The sequence below is a fragment of the Coregonus lavaretus genome, assembly GCF_964263955.1.
Source record: "Coregonus lavaretus genome assembly, chromosome: 9".
NCBI lineage: Eukaryota > Metazoa > Chordata > Actinopteri > Salmoniformes > Salmonidae > Coregonus > Coregonus lavaretus.
The window spans coordinates 48642849-48656242 of NC_139996.1; the positions used below are offsets into that span (position 1 = coordinate 48642849).

General features: G+C 42.6%; 2 protein-coding genes across 2 annotated transcripts in view; one reads left to right on the top strand and one right to left on the bottom strand.

Moving 5' to 3' along the window:
• rlbp1b (retinaldehyde binding protein 1b) lies at positions 1-3553 on the top strand (the record flags this gene model as incomplete). Its single annotated transcript, XM_084168229.1, has 6 exons — positions 1-126; positions 445-649; positions 1025-1203; positions 1866-2024; positions 2287-2397; positions 3425-3553. Exons 1-6 carry the CDS (start codon positions 13-15, stop codon positions 3551-3553), a joined length of 897 nt encoding a protein of 298 aa, XP_084024355.1. The 5' UTR covers positions 1-12.
• A 601-nt stretch (positions 3554-4154) lies between these two features.
• The window catches only part of abhd2b (abhydrolase domain containing 2, acylglycerol lipase b), a 33738-nt gene continuing 24498 nt past the window's right edge, over positions 4155-13394 (bottom strand). Inside the window, exons 8-11 of the mRNA XM_084169056.1 lie at positions 9862-9963; positions 9695-9764; positions 9295-9379; positions 4155-6617 (exon numbers count right to left, since the gene is read on the bottom strand). Coding sequence (XP_084025182.1) covers positions 6409-6617; positions 9295-9379; positions 9695-9764; positions 9862-9963 — 466 coding nt within the window. The 3' untranslated portion in view covers positions 4155-6408. The remainder of the gene's footprint in view (positions 6618-9294; positions 9380-9694; positions 9765-9861; positions 9964-13394) is intronic.

A 13394-nucleotide genomic window follows, 5' to 3' on the forward strand; every position in this document is an offset into this window, starting at 1 on the left:
GGAACGTTCCGTATGGTGTCGGAGGAAGAACAGGCTCTCAGGGCCAAGCTGGAGCGCCTCACGGTCAAGGACCACGGTCCCGTGTTCGGACCCTGCGCCAAGCTGCCTGACCACACCGTGCAGAAGGTCTGCGGTCACTCTCTCACAAACCTCACACTGTAGATTCACTTCGCATCATAAGCCCTACCACAAACTCAAGTAAAACCACAAATCATGTGTGTTGAGAGTTCAACTGGAGTCCAGACTACCTGTACAAACTCCCTCTCTGGTCTCAAAAACAAGAACACTTCATTGTAAATTCCAAGAACAAGCATGACATCATACTGTGTGGATGCCACATGCACATAGAGCACTATCATCTGAAAAAAGATGGATGCTCTCCAGTTCTGAGGTTGTAGACCTCATCTGAGGTTGACTGACTGATGCTTTGTTGGTTCCCTACAGGCCAAGGATGAGCTGAACGAGACAGACGAGAAGCGGGTGTTGGCAGTCAAGGAGCTGAGGGGAATAATCAAGGAAAAGGCAGAGGCTGAGGACGACCTGGCCAAAGGGGTGCTGGAAACCTTCGGAGAGAAGCCTGACGGCATGCTGGTCCGCTTCATCCGCGCCAGGAAATACGACGTGCCAAGAGCCTTCGACCTAATGAAGGGTGGGTTCTCTCAAACTACTGTACTGTAAGTCAGTGAAGCTTAGTGAGCAAGTTCTGTCTATTTCATTCAAGCTGATGTGATGTGTTAAAAATGCTTTATCTTTCGATGACAGGCAGCTATAGCCTGGTCCCAAATATGTTGCTATATTGCCAAGTACTGTTGGAGTTGGCAAGAGAGCACAAACAGATTTGGGACCAGGCTAAGGAAGCTACGCTATGGTGCACATGATCATTTTGAATCTGGCATTGGAATGAAATGTAGTTTGATTAAACCTAACCAAGCAACAACATACGCGTCTGTTGAAGTTCCTGTCTGCTTAACTCCTAACTTGGCCAGAGTCTATTTGATATTGATGATCCTGCGTCTGCGTTCAGGTTACGTGCGCTTCAGGAGGGACTACCCAGAGCTGTTCGAGAACCTGACCCCCGAGGCTGTCCGCAGCACCATCGAGGCCGGCTACCCAGGCATCCTGTCCAGCAGAGACAAGTATGGCCGCATCGTGCTTCTCTTCAACATCGAGAACTGGGACTACGAAGAGATCACCTTCGACGAGGTGACTTCCGGGGACCTGGGTCCCCACAATGTTACATTTGAGATACATTGGTGGTCCCCAAAAGGCACTAAAAACATGACAGAACCAACGTTTTCATAGATATACAGTAATAGTTGTCAAATGGGAGTTATTGATAATTGAAATCATGTGGGCAAGCCCTTGATAATAATCATTTGAATTGGATCATGAGATCTGTGGTTATCAAGGGCTTCTGTCACATTCACTAGAGGAGAACGTACTCAAATTAAAAATTAAATACAAATCTATGTGTAGACAGGTAAAAAAGGGTGATTGGAACCAAAAATAAATCACTTAAAAATGAAAAAAAGGCCAGCTCTCACTTGATTATGATTTGCAATAATAGAAGCTTAGTTTTAATTCTCTTTCATAGTAATATTACTTAACAGACCACACACTGGCCGAAACGTATGCCAGTGTGGTCTATTGAGTCATGTTGCTATGAAAGAAAATTAAAACTAAAGCTCCTATTATTGCAATCATAATCAAGTGAGTGCTGGCCCTTTTCTCATTCCTCTGCCATGTTGACAACAAAGGTGTCAACAGGTGTGTGCTTCAAATGTGTGTGTGTGTCTGTGCACATGTGACTGTGTGTGTGTGTGTGTGTGTGTGTGTGTGACTGTGTGTATATATATGTTCATCAGATCCTGCGTGCCTACTGTGTAATCCTGGAGAGCCTGCTGGAGAATGAGGAGACTCAGATCAACGGTTTCTGCATCATTGAGAACTTCAAGGGCTTCACCATGCAGCAGGCCTCTGGCATCAAACCCACTGAGCTCAAGAAGATGGTGGACATGTTGCAGGTCACTTTTACACACATTCCAAAGGAATAGTAAACAGCACATTACCTTAGGATACAAAAATAATTGATTTGACATTTTCGGTTATCGTCCCAGCTCTAAATCAGACCATCTGTTTCACCTACATGTGCTGAACTCTTTATGGCATAGCTCAACAATTCTAGTTTCCCTTTCCGTTACTCGTACAATGAGGATGCTTATTTATGAACATAGTTGTGGTGAGATCTGTAACAAATTGGACCTCTGTTCCTCTTGTGTGTATCAGGACTCCTTCCCTGCCCGTTTCAAGGCGGTCCACTTCATCCACCAACCCTGGTACTTCACCACCACCTACAACGTGGTCAAGCCCCTCATGAAGGGCAAGCTGCTTGAGAGAGTGAGTGAAACAGGCCCTGAGAAAGAACATGAAAGAATGAATGAAACCTTTTTATAGTGAGAGAGGTTGGTGGGAAAGTAGTGGGAAAAACATGGGCTTTTATGGGAGAAATGTCTGAAGTAACATGATAAAACTATATGAATCAACAAATAATGAAGGTGAATGGGTTCTTTATCAACGTGTAATATATAGTTAACAGTAAATACATTAATACAATAACGAAAAATACACTCAGTTGCCAGTTTATTAGGTACACCCCCCTGTTCATGAAAATGGTTTGCTCCTACAGACAGTGAGTCACGTGGCCGTGGCTTGCTATATAAAGCAGGCAGACAGGCATCCAGTTACTGTTCGATTGAACGTTGGGCAAAACGAGTGACCTAAGCGACTTTGAGCGTGGTATTATCATCAGTGACAGGTTCCAGTATCTCAGAAAATCCTGGCCTCCTGGGTGTTTAACACACGACAGTGTCTAGGGTTTACCGAGAATGGTACGACAAATAAAAAACATCAGTGGCAGTCCTGTGGGTGAAAACAGCTCGTTGATGAGAGGTCGAAGGAAAATGGCAATAATCGTGCGAGCTAACAGGTGGGCCACAAACTGGGCTGTTGCAGCAGACGACCACACCAGGTTCCACTACGATCAGCTAAAAACAAGAAGAAGCGGCTCCAGTGGGCACACGATCACCAACACTGGACAATTGAAGAGCGGAAAAACGGCGCCTGGTCCGACGAATCCCAGTTCCTGTTGAGTCATGCTGATGGCAGAGTCAGGATTTGGCGTAATCAGCATGAGTCCATGGCCCCATCCTGCCTGGTGTCAACGGTACAGGCTGGTGGCGGTGGTGTGGGGAATGTTGGCACACATTAGGTCCCTTGAAACCAATTAAGCAACGTCTCCATGCCCCGAAGAATTCAAGCTGTTCTGGAGGCAAAGGGTACTAGATGGGTGCACCTAATAAACTGGCCACTGAGTGTATATGGTGAGAAATGTTTAGTTCATAGGTTTGTCTGTCTACCAAATCAGGTGTTTGTCCACGGAGACGAGCTGGACAACTACTACAAGGAGTTTGATGCGGACATCCTGCCCTCCGAGTTCGAGGGCAAGAACTCCAAGTACGACGGCAAAGCCATAGCAGCCAAGCTGTTCGACTGAACACCCCCTCGCCCCATCTGCCACCTCTCCATCTAGATGGAGACCCCACCCCACAGACTCTGGAGAAATACACTATATAAACATAGGTGTGGCTTTAGAAAACTGTAAAAAAAAAAAAAAAAGTGTGTGGTATTGCATGGTTTTTGTTTTCCAGCGGTTATTAAGTATTAGACACCCAACAAAGCACTCCCAACAGCACAGAGGAGACTATATATATCCTTCGCTCTTACCCGGGTTACTTAACAGCCCTAACCATTGAGCTTTTCTCTGTGCTGTGGGGACGTGCTTTGTGTAACCCATCTCTGACCCACACAGCTAGTGCTAGTTAAACCTGGCAGGTCCCAGTTTGGTCTATCCACCTCCCCTGTCCCCTCACGGTGATACAAGGCCATGAATCCAACAAATGCCCATCTCGGTTTGTTTTTGACCATGCTTGGAGATGAATGAGCAGTTTTTATCCTCTGAATTGGTGCAGAGGCATGAGCATGTCACCACCGTGTACAATAAACTGTATATAAAAGAAAGATGACAATCTGTTCACCTTGATTTGTAGGATCTTTGCACACAAACATAATAGGAATACAAAATAAATGCAGACAAATCTACAACAAAATAATGTATTTATTTCAAGGATACAAGTCCAAACAGTTTTTCATAAACGTATTGCATTTTGCACACCCTTATCTATCGGAACCAAAAACACAAATGATTACTTTATACGTCACGCCAAGTTGTGATTCTACATTATAATGACTGAACATCATTGTACATCTATAGGGGTTGTAAACAAAACAAATAAATAAGGCAAACAAAGGATGAATTCCATAGGGAAAGATAGTGAAAGTTATGTTATGACCTTAGTTCTCTCTGTAAGGATCTCAGTCCCGCAACTCTTCTCTCATCTACCCAATAATAAACACAGTAACTTCGTCCATTTTTATACCATGAAATAGAATACAGACAAGCGCAGATAAAAAGACAGAGCCCCGGGATTCAATCAAAGGCGCATTGTCGACAAACGCACTGCACTGATCAACATAACCCCAAATTCCCAGATCACATTCAGATGTCAGCTCAAGTGCAAATTACCTTTAAAAGTGAAGTGCATTTCTCTACAATGCACCTTTGACTGAATCTCCACCAGAGTATTTAAGCCAATTTAGTTGTGAGCTCTTAGTCTGTGCTCTACATCTCAGGAACCACACCATATGCATTTTTTACAGAAACAATAATGATTTTTTGAACACAACAGAAAAGTTTCTGACAAATATCTCTTAAAAGAGATCAAATATAAATAAATGGAAAATGTGAAAATAAGGACAAAAAAAAACAAAGATTGCTGTCAGACTTTGCACCTAAACTTACATACGGTAAAGCTCAACCTACTTTGTAAAAAATAAAATTAAAAGGCATAGGTCTTAAGGAATAAGGAAGAACACAGTCACATTTGTTTCGGTATTTCAATTGAGGACAGCTGAGGGGACCCTTCCCCCACAGTGGATGTGAATAAGGCCTTTAGTCAGTCAATACAGTGCACTCGGCTTGTAAGAATCAACTTCTTAGAATGGTCAGAAACATTCCTATACTCACAACTCAAGTTACAATCTATAAGAATCAATATATTTGATTCTCAGAAGTGGAGTGCAGTGTAGTGCAAGCCAACCAGTAAGAATTTTGGAGGCTGTTCCACCAAGAATACAGTAAGTATAATTATTGTTTGGACAAGGGAACTTTTCATTAATGTGTTCTGGGTGGGGTTGGGTGCTTCCCGAGAATGTCAGACATTTACAGAGTGTGGTCCTTGAACATTATGTATGTGTACTGAGAATAGTCATAAAGTACTTTAAAACCACTGCCATCCTTTTTTGGTTTGAAATCAAAGATAGTCTTAGTTTGAGGCACTTTGACAATGTGAAGACAAAATATACTATCACAGTTTTTCCCTCAGACGATGTGACCTGACCAGGAAAGTATTACCTATTAGCCTGTACTGTAACTAGGGCCCAGACCAGATTTGTTAAAGAAGCTTAACATAGAAATAGAATTAAGTCTGTTCTAGGAATTCGATTTCTCTGCTTAACAAAAGCCTTCAGAGTTTCAACCTCACAGAGCTCCCATTCGAAACCCCCCAGTGCTTTTCACCCTCACTGGTTCAAGCTCACAACAGTACACACTCAGAACAAACAGCTAGGAGAGTCAGGATCAAGTAGCAACCCAAGTGTGAGAACCAAGGGGTGCTGGCTGGGACTTTGCACACAGAAACTACTCTCCTCTACACTCTTTTCCATGGACAGAACTGACCAATAAGCCACTGTGGGGCCCTTGTAGCTGTTCACCAGCATGTGCAGATTACACAGTGTATCCACGTTTAGAGGAGAGAGTGCCATCCATTCGACTGACTGAAGCAATAGTCCATGGGTAAGGCTTTCAATTAAGGTCATTGAATGTTGTGTTTCTCTAAGCACAAGCAATGGCCATCTAAGCTATAGTCCGACCAAGTCAGACGCGAGCTACTGTGCCCATAAGTCATCCCGTCTCCCTTTCGAAGAATACAGGGTTCGGCCTTCTCTCGTGGGCATATTTGTGTCCTTATACACTTGAGTCCCTTTAAAATAGAGTGAGTGACAGATAAAGTGACTCTTTATTGACAGGTGGCAGGATGTTAGGGGAGTAGTACAGAGGAAGAGGTATTGAGGCAGGATACTGTATGTGCGTATATTAATAATAAACAATAAATGTATGTGTGTACGCCTGTAAATGTATATAGAGTGTGAAACTTTGCCTTTGGTCTCATGGCAGTCCTGGCATCCCTGTTTTATCCCTGGCAGTGTGTGTCCATACAACATACGTGAGCATTAAGCTTTACGTTTGGCCTGTGGACAGGGACCACGACGTGTCCTCTGGCAGGGCGGTCTGTGTCTCTCCCACTGGCATATTGCGTTGGCATAGCCCACTATGACCTTGTCCATCCAGGTGAGTGGCTGGGGAAACAGCACAGCCCCCTCGAAGAAGCCCAGATGACCCCCGTGGAGCGTCAGGGCGAAGATCACATTCTGCTTCTTTTCAGGGGGAGGTGGAGAAAGAGGGATACAACGATGCTAACAGTTAGCATGTGGTGGTGTCGTTACGTAAACAACGGCTTTTGGTGGATGCTGTTACTACTGGCCTATTACTAGATAAGATACCACCAAAGTATGCCAAGTCGCAGAACTATCCTTTTAAATACTGTATACCAATAGTTGTATTGGATATGTATGCCTTGAAAGTAAGAAAAGCTGTAAAGCTTTTTACTTCTCTGAAAAATGCTGTAGACTAAGTCAAAATGTATTGCGCTAAATGGCAACAGAAGCCATTTTAGTGCTCTATTGTTCATCTAGATTAGGTCATTGCACTCTTACTTGAATGCAGTAAACATGATGCAGAACACCTCTTGAATGGTAGATATAACTGTGCAAATTGATGAGGTAATGAATTAGATATTGCCAATGTACTGACAATTCATTTGTTTATTTTTGTGCTAGCTCGCAGGTAGCTCTTTCTGGCAGAGCCAGACTCCTAGGCCTAGTCTCCTTTTCCATTTCTGCCACCCAACACTCTCAGCCCTCACGCTCTTTATTTCTCTCACGTTCTCACTCTTTCTATGTAGCACTCCCTTTCCCTCTCGTAACATTTAGTCATTGCAAACTGAACGCAAGAGAGGCTCAGATGCAAATCAAACGTGTATGGGACAGAAGTCTATATAGACTACAAAACGTGGAGCACACTGCTTTTCTATTCTAACCGCAACCCAGTCTTTCACGCCGGCCCAGGCGGCACCATTACAGAAACACTAGTGACCAGAGTAAATAATACAACAGTCAGTAAATAACACAGCCACAGGCCTGCCCTGACCAGGCATCCCACTGACCGGCATGGGCCTGTATTTACAAAGCATCTCAGAGTAGGAGTGCTGATCTAGGGTCAGGTCCCCCCTGTCCATATCATCTTATTCATTAGGACTTAAAAACAAAAAGAACTGATCCTAGATCAGCGTCTGTCTCTATGTAAAGTAAATAAGGATAGTGGTGAGGTGGTGGCAGCTGACCTGTGATTAGCGCTCCATTTGGAGGAAGCACACGCACACAAACACACAGGCCAGTTAAAGGCAGCTCATCAGTGCTGAGAGGGAGCAGAGAGGCACACAGCAGAGACAGCTGGTGCCAGCACTGGCTGCTGAAAGAGCCCAGGCAGACTGATGCTCGCTGGCTGGCTTCCTGACTGTGACCTCCAGATACAGACAGCGCTAATGGGGTTAAGTGCTGGCCGTTAAGGCGAACCGGAGTAACACCGACTGACTGAACCCATCTACCTTTATTAGAGAGCATGACACTCTCACCCTTACTCGTGTTTGTGTGCGCCTACAGACTGTACATGAGTCTACTTCCATATTGGTGTCTACGCAGTTGTCCCATACAATAGTTTGTTTGCACTCTAGTAGCCTTTGGTGGCGAGGATAGCCTATATCCCCTATAGAACACCGCCACAACACAGTCCCCTATGGAATATGCAGGCCAGGCATAGAGTTACAGGGTCTAAGGCAGGGCTCTCCAACCCTGCTCCTGGAGTGCTACCCTCCTGTAGGTTTTCAATTCAACCCCAGTTGTAACTAGCCTGATTCAGCTTATAATAATAATAATAATAATAATAATAATAATAATAATAATAATAAGCCATTTAGCAGACGCTTTTATCCAAAGCGACTTACAGTCATGCGTGCATACATTTTTGTGTATGGGTGGTCCCGGGGATCGCACCCACTACCTTGGCGTTACAAGCGCCATGCTCTACCAGCTGAGCTACAGAGGACCTTATCAACCAGATAATTATTAGAATCAGATGCGCTAGATTAGGGTTGGAGTGAAAACCTACAGGACGGTAGCCCTCCAGGAACAGGGTTGGAGTGAAAACCTACAGGACGGTAGCCCTCCAGGAACAGGGTTGGAGTGAAAACCTACAGGACGGTAGCCCTCCAGGAACAGGGTTGGAGTGAAAACCTACAGGACGGTAGCCCTCCAGGAACAGGGTTGGGCAGTCCTGGTCTCAGGGGCAGTAGACACCAGCACCTTTCTCCTACAAGCCCTGTGGCTATTGATTTACACACTAAAAAGGGTCACTGAGGTAGAAAAATACTTTAAATGCGGGCGACACATGGCGCACACACACACAAAAGTGCACACACAAACACTGACAACACACACACACACATACCCTATCAATAATACCACACAGCATGGGGGGGGTGGCCCTGAAAAATTCAACAAGACTGTCTGGGTAGGGAGATGCTGCCGAAAGAGAGCTAAGAGAAGGATATATCAACACTTAGCGGTCAACACTTAAAGATAGTGTGTCCAGCAGAGAAAGGAAGAAGTGGCTAAGTTGATGTGACCCTGGAGTTGGTTGAATAATTAATTGTGCTACTACTAATGACATCACACATCGTCACAATGACCAGTGTATCAAGATTTTGCATTAAACTAAATGTAATCAAATAAGAATGCTCAGTACATGTTTCTGAGGTGATTTGGCCATAAATTGTGAGCTTGGTGAGCATGCCCCATTTACTCCCATCGATTTTTGGAAGATATCCTTTACCGGCTACTAAAACTGCCATCAAGCACTATTAATAAATACTTGGTATTAATGAATCAATAATTGTGATGATTACTCAATTAGTTACAACTCTTAATGAATAGAGCTAATACCTGCGAGTGTGCGTGGGATGGTCAGAAGTGACTGATGGACCAGAGGGTCATCTGAGGAGTTGACCAACAGAAGAGGCACATTGACCTGAAATAGGATTGTCATAGTCATTCATCAAAGTTTGAAAACCACTTTGTAATCACTTTGGGCTAGGTTTCTCAAATCCTTAGTAGCTAAGGTAGTAAAAATAAATCTCCACAACCCAGCCCGACAATCACAATAGTGTAACAATTATAAAATCAATATCTGACGTCAATCTTCTTAGCCTTGCCGAGCAAAATTCGTTCAATGAAGTACTTCGTGTTTCTACAGGAGACTTGAGTCTGGGTCGTCAAGAACAATAATGTACTACTTCAGCTACGAAGGTTTTGGGAGACACCGGCCTGGTCCGTGTTCACTCACATTGTGAATGTAGTGTACGCAGCTTTCCTTCTCGTAGTACTCTTTCAGCGTGTCGTGACCATGGAACTTTCTGCGAAATGCATTAACAAAAAAACACATCAGGCAACAATTACAAGGACAAGATCACTTCAAAATGGCCACCACAGTCTGAGAAAGCCTGCCGTTACCTCATGATATTGTCATCGATCTGCATTAGAGAGGTAGCTGTGTACAGTCGGCTTAGGTCTGCGTCGTCCATCTTGCTCGAGTTCATTCCAAACAAACTGCCCCTGTCAACCAGAAAACAGTGTACAGGTGGTATGACGTAAAATAAATTAAATGCACAAAAAATAACCACCTCAACACAAGTATCAGAAGTGTCCCTTAGTAAAAAAGATTGCAGTCAGAGTGCAGTATACTGAAAATACTGGGTCCAAATAATGTTTTTTTACTGCAGTAATTTCGCAGTGCGACTGCAGTTACAGTGCAGTATAACTGCAGTTCAATTGTAGTTATTCTGCTATTACTATGTCCAAAATACCTGTCGACTGCAGTTACTGCACTTTTACTGCAGTTTCAAAACTGCAATCTTTTTTTGTAAGGGGTGTTCTTAACAGACAAGGTACATTAAAGCCAGACTCTAAGTCCCAAATAAAATGTCACTTTTTTTGTTGTGGTTTAATATATACAGTACCAGTCAAAAGTTTGGACACACCTACTCATTTAAGTTTTTTAAAAAGTTTTTTAAACTATTTTCTACATTGTAGAATAATAGTGAAGACATCAAAACTATGAAATAACACATATGGAATCATGTAGTAACCCAAAAATATTTTACATTTGAGATTCTTCAAATAGCCACCCTTTGCCTTGATGACAGCTTTGCATACTCTTGGCATTCTCTCAACCAGCTTCACCTGGAATGCTTTGCCAACAGTCTTGAAGGAGTTCCCACATATGCTGAGCACTTGTTGGCTGCTTTTCCTTCACTCTGCCGTCATCCCAAACCATCTCAAATTGGGTTGAGGTCGGGGGATTGTGGAGGCCAGGTCATCTGATGCAGCACTCCATCATTCTCCTTCTTGGTAAAAATAGCCCTTACACAACCTGGAGGTGTGTTGGGTTATTGTCCTGTTGAAAAACAAATGATAGTCCCACTAAGCCCAAACCAGATGGGATGGCGTATCGCTGCAGAATGCTGTGGTAGCCATGCTTGTTAAGTGTGCCTTGAATTCAAAATAAATCACAGACAGTGTCACCAGCAAAGCACCCCCACACCATAACACCTACTCCTCCATGCTTTACAGTGGGAAATACACAATGCGGAGATCATCCATTCACCCACACCGCGTCTCACAAAGACACGGCGGTTGGAAACAAAAATCTCAAATTTGGACTCCAGACCAAAAGGACACATTTCCACTGGTCTAATGTCCATTGCTCGTGTTTCTTGGCCCAAGCAAGTCTCTTCTTAATATTGGTGTCCTTTAGTGGTGGTTTCTTTGCAGCAATTCGACCATGAAGGCCTGATTCACACAGTCTCCTCTGAACAGTTGATGTTGATGTGTCTGTTACTTGAACTCTGAAGCATTTATTTGGGCTGCAATTTCTGAAGCTGGTAACTCTAATGAACTTATCCTCTGCAGCAGAGGTAACTCTGGGTCTTCCATTCCTGTGGCGGTCCTCATGAGAGCCAGTTCCATCACAGCGCTTGATGGTTTTTGCGACTGCACTTGAAGAAACTTTCAAAGTTCTTGAAATTTACAGTATTGACTGACCTTCATGTCTTAAAGTAATGATGGCCTGTCGTTTCTCTTTGCTTATTTGAGCTGTTCTTGCCATAATATGGACTTGGTCTTTTACCAAATAGGGCTATCTTCTGTATACCCCCCTACCTTGTCACAATACAACTGTTTGGCTCAAACGCATTTAGGAGGAAATTAATTCCACAAATTAACTTTTAAGAAGGCACACCTGTTATTTGAAATGCATTCCAGGTGACTACCTCATGAAGCTGGTTGAGAGAATGCCAAGCGTGTGCAAAGCTGTCAAGGCACAGGGTGGCTATTTGAAGAATCTCAAATATAAAATATATTTTGATTTGTTTAACACTTTTGGTTAGTACATGATTCCATGTGTTATTTCATAGTTTTGATGTCTTCACTATTATTCTACAATGTAAAACATTTTAAAAAATAAAGAAAAACCCTTGAATGAGTAGGTGTCCAAACTTTTGACTGGTACTGTGTGTGTATATATATATATATATATATATATATATATATATATATATATATATATTTTTTTTTTTTTCAATTCATACAGTCAAAATGCTAAATTTATAGGCATGTTGTTGAAGTGCTATTGATGTGTTGTTGAACTACTGATCACTCCTGCCAGCCTGTAGCATGTCACAAATGCTTCACAATTGATTTCTTAAAAACGGCAGGCTATAGCATTTAAATAATAATAATAATAATAATAATAATAATAATAAAATATAGCCTAAATAATTCATAGGCTACCTGGCTTGCTTCTGACGGATTTGGTATGTTGTTTAATAGCCTGTTGAAATGTCGAACGTCAATTGATAGTGACAGAATCACACATTACTTTCCAAGCAAAGTAAATGTTTTGTCTCCTCGGCTATAGAAGGTTGTAGTGCAGCCTCCGAATGTCAGAGACAAACCAAAGATGTACATCCCATATGCATCGGAGTCACTTCTTTCCCAGCATTTTACAGCTTGTTTGTAGCATAAAGCTATATACGAAAAAAAAAAAAAAAAAAAAAATGACCCGATTATATAAAGCGATGTATAACGATGCTTTATCATTATAGATCGCTTTATATAAAATCGGGTCCTTTTTTTATTACATTTTTTTATGTTAAGCTAACAAAAGGGGTAGACCTATGCGTTTAGCCATTTTCTTTAACAAAAGCCACAATACCCTCACATACCCCCTCAATTTGAGCCCTGGTTTTAACGTAACACACCAAGTTCTTCTCTGACACAGATATTTAAGGAGTGCATGGTGACTTAAGGAATTGGCTGACAAAATCTATGGATAGTAATTTAATCTGTCAAACAGAGGCCTACCTCTTACTTATTGAATAGGAATAAATAGGCTCCAACACAAAGTCAAATTAAAATGACAAAAAAATAATGGTATGCACTCACGACTCTAAGACTCTGGATAAGAGTGTCTGCTAAATGACTAAAAATTTTAATTAATTAGGCCTTTTCGAATTAGCCTACTTTCAGCACCCATGCGCTGTCCATCTCTGCGACTGCCGCTTCATAGTAATATAAGTTATATAAATTACTCGAAAATCAATTATAGCAGCAGCAAGCTTACCTCCTGTCCTCCTTCTCATCTTCGTGCTCTCCCTCTCAAACTGAACAGGGCCCGGTTTCCCGATAGCGATGGAACTTAGGCTTACGAGTGTTTTAACGATGCATCTTTCCTACAACGGCCAAAGATGTTTCCCAAAACAACACACAGAGAGAACGTTCGCCAAGTGTGTCGTTGAGGCATGTGTCGATACTGATCGAATCGACAGAAAGGCAGCGCTGCTCTCGGGTCAGCTTTTCCATTCAAATCTTACCTTAACATTAGGTCCTAGAGAGATATCACCTATGCCTGCAAATATTGAGAGTCAGCTTATTCTAATGCTTACCCTATAATAATGCAAGATTATTTATCAAGATTTGGTACATCA